The 27099-nt window shown below is 44.4% G+C and overlaps 1 protein-coding gene across 1 annotated transcript in view; it reads right to left on the bottom strand.

The window, feature by feature from the left end:
• Positions 1-855: 855 nt before the first annotated feature.
• Positions 856-27099, bottom strand: part of lrguk (leucine-rich repeats and guanylate kinase domain containing) — a 49837-nt gene continuing 23593 nt past the window's right edge. Inside the window, exons 15-20 of the mRNA XM_082963340.1 lie at positions 25842-25958; positions 25597-25775; positions 20876-20964; positions 19783-19902; positions 7747-7907; positions 856-2392 (exon numbers count right to left, since the gene is read on the bottom strand). Of these exons, the coding sequence (XP_082819466.1) occupies positions 2229-2392; positions 7747-7907; positions 19783-19902; positions 20876-20964; positions 25597-25775; positions 25842-25958 (830 nt within the window). The 3' untranslated portion in view covers positions 856-2228. The remainder of the gene's footprint in view (positions 2393-7746; positions 7908-19782; positions 19903-20875; positions 20965-25596; positions 25776-25841; positions 25959-27099) is intronic.

Genomic DNA, 27099 nt, shown 5'->3' on the forward strand with positions numbered 1-27099 from the left:
ACAGAACACACAGATAACTCACCCTTATACAGTAGATACCCAGCCCTGCCCTACAACAGAGCACACAGATAACTCACCCTTATACAGTAGATACCCAGCCCTGCAACAGAACACACAGATAACTCACCCTTATACAGTAGATACCCAGCCCTACAACAGAACACACAGATAACTCACCCTTATACAGTAGATACCCAGCCCTGCCCTACAACAGAGCACACAGATAACTCACCCTTATACAGTAGATACCCAGCCCTGCAACAGAACACACAGATAACTCACCCTTATACAGTAGATACCCAGCCCTACAACAGAACACACAGATAACTCACCCTTATACAGTAGATACCCAGCCCTACAACAGAACACACAGATAACTCACCCTTATACAGTAGATACCCAGCCCTGCCACAACAGAACACACAGATAACTCACCCTTATACAGTAGATACCCAGCCCTGCCCTACAACAGAACACACAGATAACTCACCCTTATACAGTAGATACCCAGCCCTGCCCTACAACAGAGCACACAGATAACTCACCCTTATACAGTAGATACCCAGCCCTGCAACAGAACACACAGATAACTCACCCTTATACAGTAGATACCCAGCCCTGCAACAGAACACACAGATAACTCACCCTTATACAGTAGATACCCAGCCCTGCCCTACAACAGAACACACAGATAACTCACCCTTATACAGTAGATACCCAGCCCTGCCCTACAACAGAGCACACAGATAACTCACCCTTATACAGTAGATACCCAGCCCTGCCCTACAACAGAACACACAGATAACTCACCCTTATACAGTAGATACCCAGCCCTGCAACAGAACACACAGATAACTCACCCTTTGGCAGCGATTGAAGAACGGCTCAATTATCTCTCTTATTATACTGTAATCATCTTTATTAATGAGTGACTGTCCAGGATATCTTTCTGCATTGCAGTACAGGTTATAGCAACAACAATAGATTATGTAGTCAATATTTAATTTTTTTAACCTTTATTTAACTAGGCAAGACAGTTAAGAACAAATTTTTACTTACAATGATGGCCTACTCCGGCCAAACCCTAACGACGCTGGGCCAATTGTGCGCCGCCCTATGGGACTCCCAATCACGGCCGGTTGTGATACAGCCTGGAATCGAAGCAGGGTCTGTAGTGACGCCTCTAGCACTGAGATGCAGTGATCGCTGCACCACTCGGGAGCCCAATAGCAAGACTGAGAAGTCAAGAGTTTGGCACATGCCATTGACTAAATGTATTATAATGTATGTTTCGGTTTGAGTCAAGTTGAAGCAGGGAATCATTATATTTGGTGTAATGTCCTTACATTCCAATTATTCTATCCTGTGACTATATTATTAGTGAATGATTGACTCCATCTGGACCAGCTAACACACAGGTGAATGTGTCCATCATTGTTCAATCTGTGTGTGACCTTTCAACTCTTAAGAGCATCTACTTGTCCCTCCCTCTCTCCTGTACCTCTACACTCCTCCTCTCCCTCTCTCATGTACCTTTTCACTCCTACTCTTCCTCTCTTCTGTACCTCTTCACTCCTCCTCTCCCTCTCTTCAGTACCTCTTCACTCTTCCTCTCCCATGTACCTTTTCACTCCTCCTCCTCTCCCTCTCTTCTGTACCTCTTCACTCCTCCTCTACCTCTTTTCTGTACCTCTTCACTCCTCCTCCTCCTCCTCTCCCTCTCTTCTGTACCTCTTCACTCTTCCTCTCTTCTGTACCTCTTCACTCCTCCTCTCCCTCTCTTCTGTACCTCTTCACTCCTCCTCTCCCATGTACCTTTTCACTCCTCCTCCTCTCCCACTCTTCTGTACCTCTTCACTCCTCCTCTACCTCTTTTCTGTACCTCTTCACTCCCCCTCCTCCTCCTCTCCCTCTCTTCTGTACCTCTTCACTCTTCCTCTCTTCTGTACCTCTTCACTCCTCCTCTCTTCTGTACCTCTTCACTCCTCCTCTCCCTCTCTTCTGTACCTCTTCACTCCTCCTCTCCCATGTACCTTTTCACTCCTCCTCCTCTCCCACTCTTCTGTACCTCTTCACTCCTCCTCTTCCTCTTTTCTGTACCTCTTCACTCCTCCTCTATCTCTTTTCGGTACCTCTTTACTCCTCCTCATCTCTCCTGTACCTCTACACTCCTCCTCTCCCTCTCTCCTGTACCTCTACACCCCCCTCCTCTCCCTCTCTCTCCTGTCTCAGGGTTTGGGGCTAGGGCTGGGTCCAGGGGTCTTGCGTCCGGACAGGATAGGTGGCAGGATGGGTTTGGCGTTGGAGCCTGGGCGTGCCGTGGTGGCGCCCGGAGAGAGAAGCTCGGAGCCGTGGCGAGGGGCATCAGGAGTGTGGCCAGATTCTACTTGATCTGGGGAAGAAACAAGTACACAACCAATGAGTTACTAATACTTGGAAAGATGTGTGCTTTTCATATATAAAGAGAGGATCCATAACCGGTATATCTAGGGAGGAGACATACAGTTTTTATTTTATTTCACCTTTACTTAACCAGGTAGGCAAGTTGAGAACACGTTCTCATTTACAATTGCGACCTGGCCAAGAAAAAGCAAAGCAGTTCGACACATACAGAGTTCGACACATACAGAGTTACACATGGAGTAAAACAAACATACAGTCAATAATACAGTAGAAAAATAAGTCTATATACAATGTGAGCAAATGAGGTGAGATAAGGGAGGTAAAGGCAAAAAAAGGCCATGGTGGCAAAGTAAATACAATATAGCAATTAAAACACTGGAATGGTAGATTTGTAGTGGAAGAAAGTGCAAAGTAGAAATAGAAATAATGGGGTGCAAATGAGCAAAATAAATAAATACAAAATACAGTAGGGGAAGTGGTAGTTGTTTAGGCTAAATTATAGATGGGCTATGTACAGGTGCAGTGATCTGTGAGCTGCTCTGACAGCTGGTGCTTACAGTGAGGGAAAAAAAGTATTTGATCCCCTGCTGATTTTGTACGTTTTGTCACAACATCGACGGAAGGTGGCGCCCCTCCTCGCCCGGGCGGCGCTCGGCAGTCGTCGTCGCCGGCCTACTAGCTGCCACCGATCCTCTTTTATTTTCTGTTGGTCAGGTCTAGTTTAGTTGGCACCTGTTTAGTATTAGTTAATTAGTGGGGGAGGGTTATTTAGTCGTTCTGTGTAGGTTGTTCTTTGTGCGTGATTATTTTTCGTCAGGTGTTTGTCCTGAGGTACATGTGTTTTTCCCTCTGCCTGTGGGTTTTGTGGCAGCGTGTTTTGGGCTGCGTCCCTACGCTGCGTGCGGGCTGTTATTTGGGAATTTGTGTTGCTTTGCCCTGCCTTACCTGTTTTCTTGGCAACGTGTGGATTATTTATTAAAATTACGTGTGTTCACGGACTTGTGTCTCCTGCGCCTGACTTCGACCCTCCTGCTTCCTTGAGCACACTGACATGTTTGCCCACTGACAAAGAAATGATCAGTCTATAATTTTAATGGTAGGTTTATTTGAACAGTGAGAGACAGAATAACAACAACAAAAATGTCAAAAATGTTATAAATTGATTTGCATTTTAATGAGGGAAATAAGTATTTGACCCCTCTGCAAAACATGACTTAGTACTTGGTGGCAAAACCCTTGTTGGCAATCACAGAGGTCAGACGTTTCTTGTAGTTGGCCACCAGGTTTGCACACATCTCAGGAGGGATTTTGTCCCACTCCTCTTTGCAGATCTTCTCCAAGTCATTAAGGTTTCGAGCTGACGTTTGGCAACTCGAACCTCCAGCTCCCTCCACAGATTTTCTATGGGATTAAGGTCTGGAGACTGGCTAGGCCACTCCAGGACCTTAATGTGCTTCTTCTTGAGCCACTCCTTTGTTGCCTTGGCCGTGTGTTTTGGGTCATTGTCATGCTGGAATACCCATCCACGACCCATTTTCAATGCCCTGGCTGAGGGAAGAAGGTTCTCACCCAAGATTTGACGGTACATGGCCCCGTCCATCATCCCTTTGATGCGGTGAAGTTGTCCTGTCCCCTTAGCAGAAAAACACCCCCAAAGCATAATGTTTCCACCTCCTTGTTTGACGGTGGGGATAGGGTTCTTGGGGTCATAGGCAGCATTCCTCCTCCAAACACGTTGAGTTGAGTTGATGCCAAAGAGCTCCATTTTGATCTCATCTGACCACAACACTTTCACCCAGTTGTCCTCTGAATCATTCAGATGTTCATTGGCAAACTTCAGACGGGCATGTGTGCTTTCTTGAGCAGGGGGACCTTGCGGGCGCTGCAGGATTTCAGTCCTTCACGGCGTAGTGTGTTACCAATTGTTTTCTTGGTGACTATGGTCCCAGCTGCCTTGAGATCATTGACAAGATCCTCCCGTGTAGTTCTGGGCTGATTCCTCACCGTTCTCATGATCATTGCAACTCCACGAGGTGAGATCTTGCATGGAGCCCCAGGCCGAGGGAGATTGACAGTTCTTTTGTGTTTATTCCATTTGCAAATAATCGCACCAACTGTTGTCACCTTCTCACCAAGCTGCTTGGTGATGGTCTTGTAGCCCATTCCAGCCTTGTGTAGGTCTACAACTTGTCCCTGACATCCTTGGAGAGCTCTTTGGTCTTGGCCATGGTGGAGAGTTTGGAATCTGATTGATTGCTTCTGTGGACAGGTGTCTTTTATACAGGTAACAAACTGAGATTAGGAGCACTCCCTTTAAGAGTGTGCTCCTAATCTCAGCTCGTTACCTGTATAAAAGACACCTGGGAGCCAGAAATATTTCTGATTGAGAGGGGGTCAAATACTTATTTCCCTCATTAAAATGCAAATCAATTTATAACATTTTTGACGTGTTTTTCTGGATTTTTGTTTTGTTATTCTGTCTCTCACTGTTCAAATAAACCTACCATTAAAATTATAGAATGATAATTTCTTTGTCAGTGGGCAAACGTACAAAATCAGCAGGGGATCAAATACTTTTTTCCCTCACTGTAAAGCTAGTGAGGGAGATAAGTGTTTCCAGTTTCAGAGATTTTTTAGTTCGTTCCAGTCATTGGCAGCAGAGAACTGGAAGGAGAGACGGCCAAAGGAGGAATTGGCTTTGGGGGTGACCAGAGAACTATACCTGCTGGAGCGCGTGCTACAGGTGGGTGCTGCTATGGTGACCAGTGAGCGGAGATAAGGGGGAACTTTACCTAGCAGGGTCTTGTAGATGACCTGGAGCCAGTGGGTTTGGCGACGAGTATGAAGCGAGGGCCAGCGAACGAGAGCGTACAGGTCGCAGTGGTGGGTAGTATATGGGGCTTTGGTGACAAAATGGATGGCACTGTGATAGACTGCATCCAGTTTGTTGAGTAGGGTATTGGAGGCTATTTTGTAAATGACATCGCCGAAGTCGAGGATCGGTAGGATGGTCAGTTTTACGAGGATATGTTTGGCAGCATGAGTGAAGGATGCTTTGTTGCGAAGTAGGAAGCCAATTCTAGATTTAACTTTGGATTGGAGATGTTTAATGTGGGTCTGGAAGGAGAGCTTACAGTCTAACCAGACACCTAGGTATTTGTAGTTGTCTACATATTCTAAGTCAGAACCGTCCAGAGTAGTGATGCTGGACGGGCGCGCAGGTGCAGCCAGCAATCGGTTAAAGAGCATGCATTTAGTTTTACTTGTATTTAAGAGCAGTTGGAGGCCACGGACGGAGAGTTGTATGGCATTGAAGCTCGTCTGGAGGGTTGTTAACACAGTGTCCAAAGAAGGGCCAGAAGTACACAGAATGGTGTCGTCTGCATAGAGGTGGATCAGAGACTCACCAGCAGCAAGTGCGACATCATTGATGTATACAGAGAAAAGAGTTGGCCCAAGAATCAACCCTGTGGCAGCCCCATAGAGACTACCAGAGGCCCGGACAACAGGCCATCCGATTTGACACAAAGTTAAAGCCGGAGGTTTACATTCACCTTAGCTAAATACATTTAAACTCAGTTTTTCACAATTCCTGACATTTAATCCTAGTAAAAATTCCCTGTCTTACGTCAATTAGGATCACCACTTCATTTTAAGAATGAGAATTATTTATTTCAGCTTTTATTTATTTCAAAACATTCCCAGGTGGTCAGAAGTTTACATACACTCAATTAGTATTTGGTAGCATTGCCTTCAAATTGTTTAACTTGGGTCAATCGTTTCGGGTAGCCTTCCACAAGCTTCCCACAAAAAGTTGGGTGAATTTTGGCCCATTCCTCCTGACAGAGCTGGTGTAACTGAGTCAGGTTTGTAGGCCTCCTTGCTCGCACACGCTTTTTCAGGTCTGCCCACACATTTTCTATAGGATTGAGGTCAGTGCTTTGTGATGGTCACTCCAATACCTTGACTTTGTTGTCCTTAAGCCATTTTGCCACAACTTTGGAAGTATGCTTGGGGTCATTGTCAATTTGGAAGACCCATTTGCGACCAAGCTTTAACTTCCTGACTGATGTCTTGAGATGTTGTTTCAATATATCCACATAATTTTCCATCCTCATGATGCCATCTATTTTGTGAAGTGCACCAGTCCCTCCTGCAGCAAAGCACCCCCACAACATGATGCTGCCACCCCATGCTTCGCGTCTGGGATGGTGTTCTTCGGATTGCAAGCCTCCCCCTTTTTCCTCCAAACGTAACGATGGTCATTATGGCCAAACAGTTCTAATTTTGTTTCATCAGACCAGAGGACATTTCTCCAAAAAGTACGATCTTTGTCCCCATGTGCAGTTGTAAACCATAGTCTGGCCTTTTTATGGCGGATTTGGAGCAGTGGCTTCTTCCTTGCTGAGCGGCCTTTCAGGTTATGTCGATATAGGACTCTTTTTACTGTGGATATAGATACTTTTTTACCTGTTTCCTGCAGCATCTTCACAAGGTCCTTTGCTGTTGTTCTGGGATTGATTTGCACTTTTCACATCTCTAGGAGACAGAACGCGTCTCCTTCCTGAGCGTGGTCCCATGGTGTTTATACTTGCGTACTATTGTTTGTACAGATAAACGTGGTACCTTCAGGCGTGTGGAAATTGCTCCCAAGGATGAACCAGACTTCTGGAGGTCTACAATTTTGGCTGATTTCTTCTGATTTTCCCATAATGTCAAGCAAAGAGGCACTGAGTTTGAAGGTAAGCCTTGAAATACATCCACAGGTACACCTCCAATTAACTCCAATTATGTCATTTAGCCTATCAGAAGCTTCTAAAGCCATGACATCATTTTCTGGAATTTTCCAAGCTGTTTAAAGGCACAGTCAACTTTGTGTATGTAAACTTCTGACCCACTGGAATTGTGATACAGTGAATTATAAGTGAAATAATCTGTCTGTAAACAATTGTTGGAAAAATTACTTGTCATGCACAGGGTAGATGTCCTAACTGACTTGCCAAAACTATAGTTTATTAACAAGAAATCTGTAGAGTGGTTGTAAAACGAGTTTTAATGACTCCAACCTAAGTGTATGTAAACTTCCGACTTCAACTGTAGATTATCATACATCTAGAACAAGATAAACACACTAGAAGGTATTGAGGGAACAGAGAGAAACAGATTGATGACTAGCCAACACAGTTCTATGAGGTAGAGGAAGGTATCAGAACCAGTCCCAATAAGTGTCATGACAAAATGTCCACCTGCTAGAGAGAGAGACATGAAGAAAGGCAGAGACAGATACAGAGAGGGAGCCAGTCATTGGTCAAAACGAGAGGAGATTGAGCTAGGGTGAGTCACCTTTCAGCATGTCCAGGTTGTGTCCCAGAGAGGAGACATCCAGGGGCTCCACGGTGGTGTCCAAGCCCAGGTCTGAACACCCGGCTGGCCCTGCTGTCTCTGAGAAGGCCCCTGCTGAGCTGGGAATGGACAGGCCAGAACTAGCACGGGAGTCATCAGAGCTGATACCAGGGGGGAGAGAGAGAGAGACAGGGAGAGAGAGAGACAGGGAAAGACAGAGAGAGAGAGACAGGCGAAGACAGAGAGAGAGAGACAGGGGAAGACAGAGAGAGAGAGAGACAGGGGAAGACAGAGCGAGACAGGGGAAGAAGAGAGAGAGACAGGGGAAGAAAGAGAGAGAGACAAGGGAAGACAGAGAGAGACAAACAGACAGACAGACAGAAGAAGAGAACGCAAGAGAGGGCAAGATGGAGGAGAAAAATAAAGAATGTGTTTTAGAGGAAACCAGGAGGATTACAAGGAATACAATAAAGGAGAGAGAGAAAGAGTAAAACAGAGAGGAAGAGAGAGAGTAAAACAGAGAGGGAGGGAGAGAGAGAGAGAGAGTAAAACAGAGAGGGAGGGAGGGAGAGAGAGAGAGAGAGTAAAACAGAGAGGGAGGGAGGGAGAGAGAGAGAGAGAGAGAGAGCAGAGAGAGAGAGAGTAAAACGAGAGGGAGGGAGGGAGGGGGAGAGAGAGAGAGAGCGAGAGAGAGTAAAACAGAGAGAGAGAGAGAGAGTAAAACAGAGAGGGAGGGAGGGAGGGAGAGAGAGAGAGAGAGAGCGAGAGAGAGTAAAACAGAGAGAGAGAGAGAGAGTAAAACAGAGAGGGAGGGAGGGAGGGAGAGAGAGAGAGAGAGTAAAACAGAGAGGGAGGGAGAGAGAGAGAGAGAGAGAGAGAGAGCGAGAGAGAGTAAAACAGAGAGAGAGAGAGAGTAAAACAGAGAGGGAGGGAGGGAGGGAGGGAGAGAGTAAAACAGAGAGGGAGGGAGAGAGAGAGAGAGAGAGAGAGAGAGAGCGAGAGAGAGTAAAACAGAGAGAGAGAGAGAGAGAGTAAAACAGAGAGGGAGGGAGGGAGGAGGGAGGGAGGGAGGGAGGGAGGGAGGGAGAGAGAGAGAGAGAGTAAAACAGAGAGGGAGGGAGGGAGAGAGAGAGAGAGAGAGAGAGAGAGAGTAAAACAGAGAGAGAGAGTAAAACAGAGAGAGAGAGCGAGAGAGAGACAGACAGACAGACAGATAGACAGAGAGAGAGACACAGAGAAATAATAAAGACAAGTGAAAAGGAGAAAGCAATGGAGCTGCCAAGTGTGTGTATGTACATTACTGTTACAGTAGATAGACTGGTAGAAACCTGACACACAGTATTAAAGTCTCATTGGCAGGTTGGCTCTGTCCCAGTCTAGTCTCACACTGACACAACCCCTCCTTCTCATAGGGCTGTCAGGAACATATTCTGTTGTGAAACCAGATATTTGAGGAGAGAAAGTGATGGAAAGTGCCATCAGCGATAAGACACTCCTCCGTCAAATATGTCCCATAGAGAGAGACAGGTAAAACATATCCCATACAGGTGGTATCAGACAGTCTGTGTTGAAGGCAAACTGGCCTAAGCATGCAGACTTCGGGATCTTTTATAGCCATGAAAACTGGGCTAAATTTGTACCAATTAATGGAGGTCATGTCATTAGGTACAATGCATTTGGAAAAAATTCTGACCCCTTGAATTCTTACAAATTTTGTTACATTACAGCCTTATTCTAAAATTGATTCAATATTTTTTCCCCTCATCAATCTACACACAATACCTCATAATGACAAAGCAAAAACAGTTTTTTGGCCATTTTTGCTAATTTATAAAAAATGTAAAATATCACATTTACATAAGTATTCAGACCCATTACTCAGTACTTTGTTGAAGCACCTTGGCAGCGATTACTTCTTGAGTATGACGCTACAAGGTTGGCACACCTGTATTTGGGGAGTTTCTCCCATTCTTCTCTGCAGATCCTCTCAAGCTCAGTCAGGTTGGATGAGGAGCGTTGCTGCACAGCTATTTTCAGGTCTCTTCAGAGATGTTCGATCAGGTTCAAGTCCGGGGTCTGGCTGGGCCACTCAAGGACATTCAGAGACTTGTCCCGAAGCCACTCCTGTGTTGTCTTGGCTGTGTGCTTAGGGTCGTTGTCCTGTTTGAAGGTGAACGTTCGCCACCAGTCTGAGGTCCTGAGCGCTCTGGAGCAGGTTTTCATCAAGGATCTCTCTGTACTTTGCCCCGTTCATCTTTGCCTCGATCCAGCCAGCTCTAGGAAGAGAGTCTTGGTGGTTCCAAACTTCTTCCATTTAAGAATGATGGAGGCCACTGCGTTCTTGGGGACCTTCAATGCTGCATGCATTTTCTGGTACCCTTCTCCAGATCTGTGACTCGTCTCTGAGCTCTTCCTTCCACCTCATGGCTTGGTTTTTTTCTCTGACATGCACTGTCAACTGTGGGACCTTACTGTATATAGACAGATGTGAGCCTTTCCAAATGATGTCCAATCAATTAAATTTACCCCTGGTGGACTCCAATCAAGTTGTAGAAACATCAAGGATGATCAATTGAAACAGGATGATTCTGAGCTCAATATCGAGTCTCATAGCAAAGGGTCTGAATACTTATGTAAATAAGGTATGTTTTAAAAATGTTTTTTTTAAATAAATTAGCTAAAAGTTTTTTTATGGGCTATTGTGTGTAGATTGATACAAAAATAAAATATGTAATCAATTTTAGAATAAGGAAGGCTGTATCGTAACAAAATGTGGAAAAAGTCAAGGAGTCTTTCCGAATGCACTGTATGTCGTTAGGTATGTCATTCCATGGACTTTGCCTTGGGATAGGTTCATCATTCTTTTGAACATCTTGGATTTTTAATGGATTGGTTGCTATGAATAACTGACTACCCAAGGACATTCTAAAACACCTCCCACGCCTATATTTAAATCCAAAGCCAACGAGGAGGATTTTAGAAAGATCTATTCAATTAAAGAAGTTATTCAGTAAAATAGAGTTGCTGGAACAGCTATTTCAACTAAATCAGAAGCATAACAACACTACTTTACAGGTCACAAGAAAATAGGTAAGAAAACCACTTAGTGGCAAAAACCACTTTTTGTACGTTTGCCCACTGACAAAGAAATGATCAGTCTATAATTTTAATGGTAGGTTTATTTGAACAGAAAAACGCATGTCAAAAATATTATAAATTGATTTGCATTTTAATGAGGGAAATAAGTATTTGACCCCCTCTCAATCAGAAATATTTCTGGCTCCCAGGTGTCTTTTATACAGGTAACGAGCTGAGATTAGGAGCACACTCTTAAAGGGAGTGCTCCTAATCTCAGCTTGTTACCTGTATAAAAGACATCTGTCCACAGAAGCAATCAATCAATCAATCAGATTCCAAACTCTCCACCATGGCCAAGACCAAAGAGCACTCCAAGGATGTCAGGGACAAGATTGTAGAGCTACACAAGGCTGGAATGGGCTACAAGACCATCGCCAAGCAGCTTGGTGAGAAGGTGACAACAGTTGGTGCGATTATTCGCAAATGGAAGAAACACAAAAGAACTGTCAATCTCCCTCGGCCTGGGGCTCCATGCAAGATCTCACCTTGTGGAGTTGCAATGATCATGAGAACGGTGAGGAATCAGCCCAGAACTACACGGGAGGATCTTGTCAATGATCTCAAGGCAGCTGGGACCATAGTCACCAAGAAAACAATTGGTAACACACTACGCCGTGAAGGACTGAAATCCTGCAGCGCCCGCAAGGTCCCCCTGCTCAAGAAAGCACATATACATGCCCGTCTGAAGTTTGCCAATGAACATCTGAATGACTCAGAGGACAACTGGTGAAAGTGTTGTGGTCAGATGAGACCAAAATGGAGCTCTTTGGCATCAACTCAACTCGCCGTGTTTGGAGGAGGAGGAATGCTGCCTATGACCCCAAGAACACCATCCCCACCGTCAAACATGGAGGTGGAAACATTATGCTTTGGGGGTGTTTTTCTGCTAAGGGGACAGGACAACTTCACCGCATCAAAGGGACGATGGATGGGGCCATGTACCGTCAAATCTTGGGTGAGAACCTCCTTCCCTCAGCCAGGGCATTGAAAATGGGTCGTGGATGGGTATTCCAGCATGACAGTGACCCAAAACACACGGCCAAGGCAACAAAAGAGTGGCTCAAGAAGAAGCACATTAAGGTCCTGGAGTGGCCTAGCCAGTCTCCAGACCTTAATCCCATAGAAAATCTGTGGAGGGAGCTGAAGGTTCGAGTTGCCAAACATCAGCCTCGAAACCTTAATGACTTGAAGAAGATCTGCAAAGAGGAGTGGGACAAAATCCCTCCTGAGATGTGTGCAAACCTGGTGGCCAACAACAAGAAACGTCTGACCTCTGTGATTGCCAACAAGGGTTTTGCCACCAAGTACTAAGTCATGTTTTGCAGAGGGGTCAAATACTTATTTCCCTCATTAAAATGCAAATCAATTTCTAACATTTTTGACATGCGTGTTTCTGGATGTTTTTGTTGTTATTCTGTCTCTCACTGTTCAAATAAACCTACCATTAAAATTATAGACTGATCATTTCTTTGTCAGTGGGCAAACGTACAAAATCAGCAGGGGATCAAATACTTTTTTCCCTCACTGTACTCCCTGTTGGTTTTACGTTAATAAATGACCAGCTCTCATACATGCTGTATACATAGAAATGCTTATTTCCCCGGTATAAGTCATAAGCTGTGTTAGTGGTTATTCCAGTGTACACAAGGAGGAGTCATTAGCAGGGACAGATATCCATCAATGTTTAGGTGTACAGAGACCTGCCCCCAGATCGTGTGGAGTTGTTACCCGAGAACTCAGTAAAGAAGAAGCTCTTGAACACATAAGGTCAGCCAGTGAATACTAATACATAAGGTCAGCCAGTGAATACTAACACATAAGGTCAGCCAGTGAATATTAACACATAAGGTCAGCCAGTGAATACTACTACATAAGGTCAGCCAGTGAATACTAACATGTAAGGTCAGCCAGTGAATACTAACACATAAGGTCAGCCAGTGGATACTAACACATAAGGTCAGCCAGTGAATACTAACACATAAGGTCAGCCAGTGAATACTAACACATAAGGTCAGCCAGTGAATACTAGTACATAAGGTCAGCCAGTGAATACTAGTACATAAGGTCAGCCAGTGAATACTACTACATAAGGTCAGCCAGTGAATACTACTACATAAGGTCAGCCAGTGAATACTAGTACATAAGGTCAGCCAGTGAACACTAACACATAAGGTCAGCCAGTGGATACTACTACATAAGGTCAGCCAGTGAATACTACTACATAAGGTCAGCCAGTGAATACTACTACATAAGGTCAGCCAGTGAATACTAGTACATAAGGTCAGCCAGTGAATACTAACACATAAGGTCAGCCAGTGGATACTACTACATAAGGTCAGCCAGTGAATACTAACACATAAGGTCAGCCAGTGAATACTAATACATAAGGTCAGCCAGTGAATACTACTACATAAGGTCAGCCAGTGAATACTAACTTGTAAGGTCAGCCGGTGAATACTAATACATAAGGTCTGCCAGTGAATACTAGTACATACGTTCAGCCAGTGAATACTAACACATAAGGTCAGCCAGTGAATACTAGTACATAAGGTCAGCCAGTGAATACTAGTACATAAGGTCAGCCAGTGAATAATACTACATAAGGTCAGCCAGTGAATAGTAACTTGTAAGGTCAGCCAGTGAATACTAATACATAAGGTCTGCCAGTGAATACTAGTACATACGTTCAGCCAGTGAATACTAACACATAAGGTCAGCCAGTGAATACTAGTACATAAGGTCAGCCAGTGAATACTAGTACATAAGGTCAGCCAGTGAATAATACTACATAAGGTCAGCCAGTGAATAGTAACTTGTAAGGTCAGCCAGTGAATACTAATACATAAGGTCTGCCAGTGAATACTAGTACATACGTTCAGCCAGTGAATACTACTACATAAGGTCAGCCAGTGAATACTAGTACATAAGGTCAGCCAGTGAATACTAACACATAAGGTCAGCCAGTGGATACTAACACATAAGGTCAGCCAGTGAATACTAATACATAAGGTCAGCCAGTGAATACTAATACATAAGGTCAGCCAGTGAATATTAATACATAAGGTCAGCCAGTGAATACTAGTACATAAGTTCAGCCAGTGAATACTACTACATATGGTCAGCCAGTGAATACTAATACATAAGGTCAGCCAGTGAATACTAACATGTAAGGTCAGCCAGTGAATACTAATACATAAGGTCAGCCAGTGAATACTAATACATAAGGTCAGCCAGTGAATACTAACACATAAGGTCAGCCAGTGAATACTACTACATAAGGTCAGCCAGTGAATACTAACATGTAAGGTCAGCCAGTGAATACTAATACATAACGTCTGCCATAGAATACTAATACATAAGGTCAGCCATTGAATACTACTACATAAGGTCAGCCAGTGAATACTACTACATAAGGTCAGCCAGTGAATACTACTACATAAGGTCAGCCAGTGAATACTAGTACATAAGGTCAGCCAGTGAATACTAACACATAAGGTCAGCCAGTGGATACTACTACATAAGGTCAGCCAGTGAATACTAACACATAACGTCAGCCAGTGAATACTAACTTGTAAGGTCAGCCGGTGAATACTAATACATAAGGTCTGCCAGTGAATACTAGTACATACGTTCAGCCAGTGAATACTAACACATAAGGTCAGCCAGTGAATACTAGTACATAAGGTCAGCCAGTGAATACTAGTACATAAGGTCAGCCAGTGAATAATACTACATAAGGTCAGCCAGTGAATACTAACTTGTAAGGTCAGCCAGTGAATACTAATACATAAGGTCTGCCAGTGAATACTAGTACATACGTTCAGCCAGTGAATACTACTACATAAGGTCAGCCAGTGAATACTAGTACATAAGGTCAGCCAGTGAATACTAACACATAAGGTCAGCCAGTGGATACTAACACATAAGGTCAGCCAGTGAATACTACTACATAAGGTCAGCCAGTGAATACTAACTTGTAAGGTCAGCCAGTGAATACTAATACATAAGGTCTGCCAGTGAATACTAGTACATACGTTCAGCCAGTGAATACTAACACATAAGGTCAGCCAGTGAATACTAGTACATAAGGTCAGCCAGTGAATACTACTACATAAGGTCAGCCAGTGAATACTACTACATAAGGTCAGCCAGTGAATACTAGTACATAAGGTCAGCCAGTGAACACTAACACATAAGGTCAGCCAGTGGATACTACTACATAAGGTCAGCCAGTGAATACTACTACATAAGGTCAGCCAGTGAATACTACTACATAAGGTCAGCCAGTGAATACTAGTACATAAGGTCAGCCAGTGAATACTAACACATAAGGTCAGCCAGTGGATACTACTACATAAGGTCAGCCAGTGAATACTAACACATAAGGTCAGCCAGTGAATACTAATACATAAGGTCAGCCAGTGAATACTACTACATAAGGTCAGCCAGTGAATACTAACTTGTAAGGTCAGCCGGTGAATACTAATACATAAGGTCTGCCAGTGAATACTAGTACATACGTTCAGCCAGTGAATACTAACACATAAGGTCAGCCAGTGAATACTAGTACATAAGGTCAGCCAGTGAATACTAGTACATAAGGTCAGCCAGTGAATAATACTACATAAGGTCAGCCAGTGAATAGTAACTTGTAAGGTCAGCCAGTGAATACTAATACATAAGGTCTGCCAGTGAATACTAGTACATACGTTCAGCCAGTGAATACTAACACATAAGGTCAGCCAGTGAATACTAGTACATAAGGTCAGCCAGTGAATACTAGTACATAAGGTCAGCCAGTGAATAATACTACATAAGGTCAGCCAGTGAATAGTAACTTGTAAGGTCAGCCAGTGAATACTAATACATAAGGTCTGCCAGTGAATACTAGTACATACGTTCAGCCAGTGAATACTACTACATAAGGTCAGCCAGTGAATACTAGTACATAAGGTCAGCCAGTGAATACTAACACATAAGGTCAGCCAGTGGATACTAACACATAAGGTCAGCCAGTGAATACTAATACATAAGGTCAGCCAGTGAATACTAATACATAAGGTCAGCCAGTGAATATTAATACATAAGGTCAGCCAGTGAATACTAGTACATAAGTTCAGCCAGTGAATACTACTACATATGGTCAGCCAGTGAATACTAATACATAAGGTCAGCCAGTGAATACTAACATGTAAGGTCAGCCAGTGAATACTAATACATAAGGTCAGCCAGTGAATACTAATACATAAGGTCAGCCAGTGAATACTAACACATAAGGTCAGCCAGTGAATACTACTACATAAGGTCAGCCAGTGAATACTAACATGTAAGGTCAGCCAGTGAATACTAATACATAACGTCTGCCATAGAATACTAATACATAAGGTCAGCCATTGAATACTACTACATAAGGTCAGCCAGTGAATACTACTACATAAGGTCAGCCAGTGAATACTACTACATAAGGTCAGCCAGTGAATACTAGTACATAAGGTCAGCCAGTGAATACTAACACATAAGGTCAGCCAGTGGATACTACTACATAAGGTCAGCCAGTGAATACTAACACATAACGTCAGCCAGTGAATACTAACTTGTAAGGTCAGCCGGTGAATACTAATACATAAGGTCTGCCAGTGAATACTAGTACATACGTTCAGCCAGTGAATACTAACACATAAGGTCAGCCAGTGAATACTAGTACATAAGGTCAGCCAGTGAATACTAGTACATAAGGTCAGCCAGTGAATAATACTACATAAGGTCAGCCAGTGAATACTAACTTGTAAGGTCAGCCAGTGAATACTAATACATAAGGTCTGCCAGTGAATACTAGTACATACGTTCAGCCAGTGAATACTACTACATAAGGTCAGCCAGTGAATACTAGTACATAAGGTCAGCCAGTGAATACTAACACATAAGGTCAGCCAGTGGATACTAACACATAAGGTCAGCCAGTGAATACTACTACATAAGGTCAGCCAGTGAATACTAACTTGTAAGGTCAGCCAGTGAATACTAATACATAAGGTCTGCCAGTGAATACTAGTACATACGTTCAGCCAGTGAATACTAACACATAAGGTCAGCCAGTGAATACTAGTACATAAGGTCAGCCAGTGAATACTACTACATAAGGTCAGCCACTGAATACTAATACATAAGGTCAGCCAGTGAATACTAATACATAAGGTCAGCCAGTGAATATTAATACATAAGGTCAGCCAGTGAATACTAGTACATAAGTTCAGCCAGTGAATACTACTACATATGGTCAGCCAGTGAATACTAATACATAAGGTCAGCCAGTGAATACTAACATGTAAGGTCAGCCAGTGAATACTAATACATAAGGTCAGCCAGTGAATACTAATACATAAGGTCAGCCAGTGAATACTAACACATAAGGTCAGCCAGTGAATACTACTACATAAGGTCAGCCAGTGAATACTAACATGTAAGGTCAGCCAGTGAATACTAATACATAACGTCTGCCATAGAATACTAATACATAAGGTCAGCCATTGAATACTACTACATAAGGTCAGCGAGTGAATACTACTACATAAGGTCAGCCAGTGAATACTACTACATAAGGTCAGCCAGTGAATACTAGTACATAAGGTCAGCCAGTGAATACTAACACATAAGGTCAGCCAGTGGATACTACTACATAAGGTCAGCCAGTGAATACTAACACATAAGGTCAGCCAGTGAATACTACTACATAAGGTCAGCCAGTGAATACTAACACATAAGGTCAGCCAGTGAATACTAATACATAAGGTCAGCCAGTGAATACTACTACATAAGGTCAGCCAGTGAATACTAACTTGTAAGTTCAGCCGGTGAATACTAATACATAAGGTCTGCCAGTGAATACTAGTACATACGTTCAGCCAGTGAATACTAACACATAAGGTCAGCCAGTGAATACTAGTACATAAGGTCAGCCAGTGAATACTAGTACATAAGGTCAGCCAGTGAATAATACTACATAAGGTCAGCCAGTGAATACTAACTTGTAAGGTCAGCCAGTGAATACTAATACATAAGGTCTGCCAGTGAATACTAGTACATACGTTCAGCCAGTGAATACTACTACATAAGGTCAGCCAGTGAATACTAGTACATAAGGTCAGCCAGTGAATACTAACACATAAGGTCAGCCAGTGGATACTAACACATAAGGTCAGCCAGTGAATACTACTACATAAGGTCAGCCAGTGAATACTAACATGTAAGGTCAGCCAGTGAATACTAATACATAACGTCTGCCATAGAATACTAATACATAAGGTCAGCCATTGAATACTACTACATAAGGTCAGCCAGTGAATACTACTACATAAGGTCAGCCAGTGAATACTAGTACATAAGGTCAGCCAGTGAATACTAATACATAAGGTCAGCCAGTGAATACTAACATGTAAGGTCAGCCAGTGAATACTAATACATAAGGTCAGCCAGTGAATACTAATACATAGGGTCAGCCAGTCAATACTAGTACATAAGGTCAGCCAGTGAATACTAACACATAAGGTCAGCCAGGGAATACTAGTACATAAGGTAAGCCAGTGAATACTAATACATAAGGTCAGCCAGTGAATACTAATATGTAAGGTCAGCCAGTGAATACTAATACATAAGGTCAGCCAGTGAATACTAATACATAAGGTCAGCCAGTGAATACTAATACATAAGGTCAGCCAGTGAATACTAACACATAAGGTCAGCCAGTGAATACTACTACATAAGGTCAGCCAGTGAATACTACTACATAAGGTCAGCCAGTGAATACTAATACATAAGGTCAGCCAGTGAATACTAACATGTAAGGTCAGCCAGTGAATACTAATACATAAGGTCAGCCAGTGAATACTAGTACATAAGGTCAGCCAGTGAATACTAATACATAAGGTCAGCCAGTGAATACTAACATGTAAGGTCAGCCAGTGAATACTAATACATAAGGTCAGCCAGTGAATACTACTACATAAGGTCAGCCAGTGAATACTAGTACATAAGGTCAGCCAGTGAATACTAATACATAAGGTCAGCCAGTGAATACTAACACATAAGGTCAGCCAGTGAATACTACTACATAAGGTCAGCCAGTGAATACTAGTACATAAGGTCAGCCAGTGAATACTAATACATAAGGTCAGCCAGTGAATACTAACATGTAAGGTCAGCCAGTGAATACTAATACATAAGGTCAGCCAGTGAATACTAATACATAAGGTCAGTCAGTGAATACTAGTACATATGTTCAGCCAGTGAATACTACTACATAAGGTCAGCCAGTGAATACTAGTACATAAGGTCAGCCAGTGAATACTAGTACATACGTTCAGCCAGTGAATACTACTACATAAGGTCAGCCAGTGAATACTAACATGTAAGGTCAGCCAGTGAATACTAATACATAAGGTCAGCCAGTGAATACTAGTACATAAGGTCAGCCAGTGAATACTAGTACATACGTTCAGCCAGTGAATACTACTACATAAGGTCAGCCAGTGAATACTAGTACATAAGGTCAGCCAGTGAATACTAGTACATACGTTCAGCCAGTGAATACTACTACATAAGGTCAGCCAGTGAATACTAGTACATAAGGTCAGCCAGTGAATACTAGTACATACGTTCAGCCAGTGAATACTAACACAAGTGTGTGCACTGCTCTTGATCAATCATAATAAGATAGATTGGAACTGTGCAGGTTGGTACGTTTCAGTCTATTAGAAAATAATAAAGATCAGCATTACAGTGGATGCTAGACAGTCCCCTAGAGGACTATACTATATAAATACAACAGCAGTGGATATAGTTGAGGCTATATAAGTTGAGACTATAATAGGGTGTGTGTGTGTGTGTGTGTTGGGTACAGACCTGTTATTCTCTGAGTGGTTGTGTTGTCCATCATGGCTGGCTCTAGGCATCATGGGGGATGAGAGGGCGGGGTCCCGCTGCGTCTGAGAGGCCAATGATGATGGAGCTGTGTGAACACACCTGGGAGACACACATAAATCTTACACATAACATGTCATAACATGATAGCGTCAACATGATAGTGTCACTAGCTTGGTAAGAGATTGTAGCTGCAACACATTGGTGATATGCAGAGGTTCGTTATACCTAAACAACACCTGATATGAAATCTATCACTTTAAACTGAGACTCAGTGATGAGGTTGCCAGGAGCAGCAGGATATTGCAGCGGAGCGCGATGCAAGACGTAGCACTCACAATAAACATCTTAAACATAAAATATAAACACACACAGTTTGTATTCTGAAGGTGACCATCCTACCCAACATGCATCAGAAAACACAGTCTCAGTAAAACATGAGACATTATGCAGAACTTGACAGAGTATAGCTCCTGTCAGCAAGAGTGTGAATGGCAGCGGGGGTGAACTTTACCACCCACACACACACACCCACCACCCTTATTGGTGGTTAGAGCTGATTACCGAACCATATGAGTTCCGGTCCATTGGAGAGCAGGTCCACCAGAGAGAGAATAGCTCTGGGTCGGAACATGAGAGGAGATGGCTGATTGGCCTCAGCACGGAGGTGCGGCGTGCCGATCAGTCTTTGAAGAACCTAGAGTCCTAACTGAGAGGCCCCCCCCCCACACACACACACACACACACACACACACACACACACACACCACACACACACACACCACACACACACACACACCACACACACACACCACACGCCCCCCCCCCCACACGCACACGCAAGCACACATGCACATGCAAGCACAAACACCCTTTTCACCATGACTTCTCTAGCTCCCTCTGCTGTTGGCATGCAATACAACACCATTCTACCACATGACCTTGTAACCTGCCACTTCAACATCAGGGTCAAATGTGGCCAATCAGGACAACAGGAGAGGCTGTTGATGCCGAGAATAGCTGTTGATTTGAAGTGTACACTCCAATCAAGTCTGAGTGGTAGGGTATAGTGTACCTCTTGAAGAGCTGGGTGTAGGCTCTGGGACTCTTCCCCATCAGAGCCTCTCTGACCAGCTGCTGCCGTCTGAGGATGGAGGCCAGCTCCTACGGCACAGAGAGAGAGAGATACAGTATTTAATCATGATTCTGTATCTGTGGATGGAGGCCAGCTCCTACGGCCCAGAGAGAGAGATACAGTATTTAAACATGATTCTGTGTCTGTGGATGGAGGCCAGCTCCTATGGTCCAGAGAGAAAGAGATACAGTATTTAAACATGATGCTGTATCTGTGGATGGAGGCCAGCTCCTACGGCCCAGAGAGAGAGATACAGTATTTAAACATGATTCTGTGTCTGTGGATGGAGGCCAGCTCCTATGGCCCAGAGAGAAAGAGATACAGTATTTAAACATAATGCTGTATCTGTGGATGGAGGCCAGCTCCTACGGCCCAGAGAGAGAGAGATACAGTATTTAAACATGACACTGAGTCTGTGGATGGAGGCCAGCTCCTACGGCCCAGAGAGAGAGATACAGTATTTAAACATGACGCTGTCTGTGGATGGAGGCCAGCTCCTACAGCCCAGAGAGAGAGGATACAGTATTTAAACATGACGCTGTATCTGTGGATGGAGGCCAGCTCCTACGGCCCAGAGAGAGAGAGATACAGTATTTAAACATGATGCTGTGTCTGTGGATGGAGGCCAGCTCCTACGGCCCAGAGAGAGAGAGATACAGTATTTAAACATGACGCTGTATCTGTGGATGGAGGCCAGCTCCTACGGCCCAGAGAGAGAGAGATACAGTATTTAAACATGATGCTGTGTCTGTGGATGGAGGCCAGCTCCTACGGCCCAGAGAGAGAGATACAGTATTTAAACATGATTCTGTGTCTGTGGATGGAGGCCAGCTCCTATGGCCCAGAGAGAGGAGATACAGTATTTAAACATGATTCTGTATCTGTGGATGGAGGCCAGCTCCTACGGCCCAGAGAGAGAGATACAGTATTTAAACATGACGCTGTATCTGTGGATGGAGGCCAGCTCCTACGGCCCAGAGAGAGAGAGATACAGTATTTAAACATGACTCTGTGTCTGTGGATGGAGGCCAGCTCCTACGGCACAGAGAGAGATAGATACAGTATTTAAACATGATTCTGTATCTGTGGATGGAGTCCAGCTCCTACGGCACAGAGAGAGATACAGTTTTTAAACATGATTCTGTATCTGTGGATGGAGGCCAGCTCCTATGGCCCAGAGAGAAAGAGATACAGTATTTAAACATGATTCTGTATCTGTGGATGGAGGCCAGCTCCTACGGCCCAGAGAGAGAGATACAGTATTTAAACATGATTCTGTGTCTGTGGATGGAGGCCAGCTCCTATGGCCCAGAGAGAGAGAGATACAGTATTTAAACATGACGCTGTATCTGTGGATGGAGGCCAGCTCCTACGGCCCAGAGAGAGAGAGATACAGTATTTAAACATGATGCTGTGTCTGTGGATGGAGGCCAGCTCCTATGGCCCAGAGAGAGAGAGATACAGTATTTAAACATGACTCTGTGTCTGTGGATGGAGGCCAGCTCCTACGGCACAGAGAGAAAGAGATACAGTATTTAAACATGATGCTGTGTCTGTGGATGGAGGCCAGCTCCTACGGCCCAGAGAGAGAGAGATACAGTATTTAAACATGATGCTGTGTCTGTGGATGGAGGCCAGCTCCTACGGCCCAGAGAGAGAGATACAGTATTTAAACATGATTCTGTGTCTGTGGATGGAGGCCAGCTCCTATGGCCCAGAGAGAGAGATACAGTATTTAAACATGACTCTGTATCTGTGGATGGAGGCCAGCTCCTACGGCCCAGAGAGAGAGAGATACAGTATTTAAACATGACGCTGTGTCTGTGGATGGAGGCCAGCTCCTACGGCCCAGAGAGAGAGAGATACAGTATTTAAACATGACTCTGTGTCTGTGGATGGAGGCCAGCTCCTACGGCACAGAGAGAAAGAGATACAGTATTTAAACATGATTCTGTATCTGTGGATGGAGGCCAGCTCCTACGGCCCACAGAGAGAGATACAGTTTTTAAACATGATTCTGTATCTGTGGATGGAGGCCAGCTCCTATGGCCCAGAGAGAAAGAGATACAGTATTTAAACATGATTCTGTATCTGTGGATGGAGGCCAGCTCCTACGGCCCAGAGAGAGAGATACAGTATTTAAACATGATTCTGTGTCTGTGGATGGAGGCCAGCTCCTATGGCCCAGAGAGAGAGAGATACAGTATTTAAACATGATGCTGTGTCTGTGGATGGAGGCCAGCTCCTACGGCCCAGAGAGAGAGATACAGTATTTAAACATGACGCTGTATCTGTGGATGGAGGCCAGCTCCTACGGCCCAGAGAGAGAGAGATACAGTATTTAAACATGATGCTGTGTCTGTGGATGGAGGCCAGCTCCTACGGCCCAGAGAGAGAGATACAGTATTTAAACATGACGCTGTATCTGTGGATGGAGGCCAGCTCCTACGGCCCAGAGAGAGAGAGATACAGTATTTAAACATGATTCTGTGTCTGTGGATGGAGGCCAGCTCCTACGGCCCAGAGAGAGAGATACAGTATTTAAACATGATTCTGTATCTGTGGATGGAGGCCAGCTCCTACGGCCCACAGAGAGAGATACAGTATTTAAACATGATTCTGTATCTGTGGATGGAGGCCAGCTCCTATGGCCCAGAGAGAAAGAGATACAGTATTTAAACATGATTCTGTATCTGTGGATGGAGGCCAGCTCCTACGGCCCAGAGAGAGAGATACAGTATTTAAACATGATTCTGTGTCTGTGGATGGAGGCCAGCTCCTATGGCCCAGAGAGAGAGAGATACAGTATTTAAACATGATGCTGTGTCTGTGGATGGAGGCCAGCTCCTACGGCCCAGAGAGAGAGATACAGTATTTAAACATGACGCTGTATCTGTGGATGGAGGCCAGCTCCTACGGCCCAGCGAGAGAGAGATACAGTATTTAAACATGATGCTGTGTCTGTGGATGGAGTCCAGCTCCTACGGCCCAGAGAGAAAGAGATACAGTATTTAAACATGACGCTGTATCTGTGGATGGAGGCCAGCTCCTACGGCCCAGAGAGAGAGAGATACAGTATTTAAACATGATGCTGTGTCTGTGGATGGAGGCCAGCTCCTACGGCCCAGAGAGAGAGAGATACAGTATTTAAACATGACGCTGTAGCTGTGGATGGAGGCCAGCTCCTACGGCCCAGAGAGAGAGAGATACAGTATTTAAACATTACGCTGTATCTGTGGATGGAGGCCAGCTCCTACGGCCCAGAGAGAAAGAGATACAGTATTTAAACATGATTCTGTATCTGTGGATGGAGGCCAGCTCCTACGGCCCAGAGAGAGAGATACAGTTTTTAAACATGACACTGTATCTGTGGATGGAGGCCAGCTCCTACGGCCCAGAGAGAGAGATACAGTATTTAAACATGACGCTGTATCTGTGGATGGAGGCCAGCTCCTATGGCCCAGAGAGAGAGATACAGTATTTAAACATGACGCTGTATCTGTGGATGGAGGCCAGCTCCTACGACCCAGAGAGAAAGAGATACAGTATTTAAACATGACGCTGTCTGTGGATGGAGGCCAGCTCCTACGGCCCAGAGAGAGAGATACAGTATTTAAACATGACACTGTCTGTGGATGGAGGCCAGCTCCTACGGCCCAGAGAGAGAGATACAGTATTTAAACATGACGCTGTGTCTGTGGATGGAGGCCAGCTCCTACGGCCCAGAGAGAGAGATACAGTATTTAAACATGATTCTGTATCTGTGGATGGAGGCCAGCTCCTACGGCCCAGAGAGAGAGATACAGTATTTAAACATGATGCTGTGTCTGTGGATGGAGGCCAGCTCCTACGGCCCAGAGAGAGAGAGATACAGTTTTTAAACATGATGCTGTGTCTGTGGATGGAGGCCAGCTCCTACGGCCCAGAGAGAGAGATACAGTATTTAAACATGATGCTGTGTCTGTGGATGGAGGCCAGCTCCTACGGCCCAGAGAGAGAGAGATACAGTATTTAAACATGACACTGGCGTGGATGAATAAGGTTATCTAGCTCAGCAATGTCAACCCTGATATCAATCAGTCAGATGATTGGGCTAGATCCCTCAACCTCAACTCTGGACCAGAGCCAGTTCCACTGCAGTTTGACATTGTTCCCCTCTAATCAGGGACTGATTTAGACCTGGGACACCAGGTGTGAGCAATTAATGATCAGGAAGAAGAGAAAACCAGCAGGCTCCGGACCTCGTGGGGTCAGAGTTGAGTATCCCTGATCTAGATCATTGTGATTAATAGCACAAGGCAGATAGATTTGGTACAGGGGGTTCACCTAGGGTTGCCAAACTACCTGTAATATACCCTGCCTTACTGACCCTAGGTGTACGACTCCTGTCCTCCAGGTATACAGTCCAGCTGTTTTTTCTTTCTTCCTGACACTATGTTGATGAATCAATGTTTGGCCAGATAGTGCACACAGCTGGTTCCTCGGGACTGGATCAGTCAGATCCAACTAATCAACTGTTCACCAAGACCTTGATTGGTTGAATCAAACAATTAGCGCTGGGCTGAAACAAAAGCCTGTATCCCATAGTTGACCAGGTGCAGGGTTGGTGACTACTGACGGGGGGGTGTGTGTGTGTGTGTGTGTGTGTGTGTGTGACTCACTGCTGAGGTCTTCTGTGGGGTGAGCTGGGCCTGGACCTTGTTGTAGTACTTCCTACAGTTGTGGTCCGAGGGGTCCATGTCTGGAGCGGAGTGGGACTTAAAGACTGTCTCTGGCCTGGTGGAGGGGGCTGGGGGCGCCTCGTCCACTAAGGAGTCCCTCTTCAACTCTGTCACAGATGCTGACACGTTAATGACACACTAGGTCGCACATATATGTGCTGTAATGCACACAAACACACACCCACCCGTGGAGGTGTTGTCTGGGGTGTCTGTGGTGCTCTGGTCCTCTCCTCCCTGCTCCTCCACTCCCAGATAGTCCTTCACCACCTGCCTCAGGGTTCTGTATGCCTCCACTGGCTCATCTGAACACACACACACTATTAAAATAATCTCCATACATTAGTACAGCAAGTCTGCGTATCTTTCTTCGCATCCCTGTCGTGTCCACACACACACACACACACACACACACACACACACACACACACACACACACACCCCGCCAGAAATAAGATTCTTTAGATAAATCTCTTAAAGTAACTGTCCAGCGTTTCCAGATATCTCCGAAATATGACCCACCATTTATTACAATACGAGTGAAATAGTTTTCCTTCCAAAATATGGTAATTAAGTATGTTAAAAGCAGCTTTTCTGGTTTGGAATGGTGTGGGCGTATACCGGTCATTAAAAATATTCAAGCGAGTAGGCCACTGATTGGCTATATTAGCCGGTAAGGAAGTAGCAAGCATTTTTTAAATGGTCTGTTTGAAATACAAGTTTGAGGTGGGGTTTTCTTTCTCTCTAATTTATGCTTTGGACACAAATACGAATAAAGGACACGCCAACAACATTATTTGGGTAAGAGAACATGAACTTTTAACAGTAACATTTCCACTGGACAGTTGTAGGTAGTTTCAATAGGAACGCACCTTTGGTTGTGGCCAGACATTTTTTGTTTCTTTATATGGTAGGACACAGGTCAACTCTGAAAGCTTTAGTTGGTGCATGGAGTGAAAACCATCACAAGAACCATTAAAACCATGTCACTCCCTGACCTTAAAGAGACGTTTTAGTTCTCTGTTTGGTTAGGTCAGGGTGTGATGTGGGGTGGGCATTCTATGTTGTCTATTTCTTTGTTTTGGCCGAGTATGGTTCCCAAACAGAGGCAGCTGTCTATCGTTGTCTCTGATTGGGAATCATACTTAGGCAGCCTTTTCCCACCTGTGTTTTGTGGTTAGTTGTTTTCTGTTTCGTATCTGTTCCTGACAGAACTGTGCGCTTTCGTTTCATTTTTGTTATTTTTGTTTGAGTGTTTTTTGGTGAAAATAAAACATCATGAACACTTTCCACGCTGCGCTTTGGTCTCATTCCGACGACAGCCATTACAGAACTAACCACCACCAAAGGACCAAGCAGCGTGGTCAGGACGAATGGACCTGGGAGGAAATCCTAGACGGGAATGGACCCTGGAGGCAGGCCGGGGAGTATCGCCGTCCGAAGGAG

This window comes from Salmo salar, chromosome 17, assembly GCF_965601325.2.
Source record: "Salmo salar chromosome 17, fSalSal1, whole genome shotgun sequence".
Classification (NCBI taxonomy): Eukaryota; Metazoa; Chordata; class Actinopteri; order Salmoniformes; family Salmonidae; genus Salmo; species Salmo salar.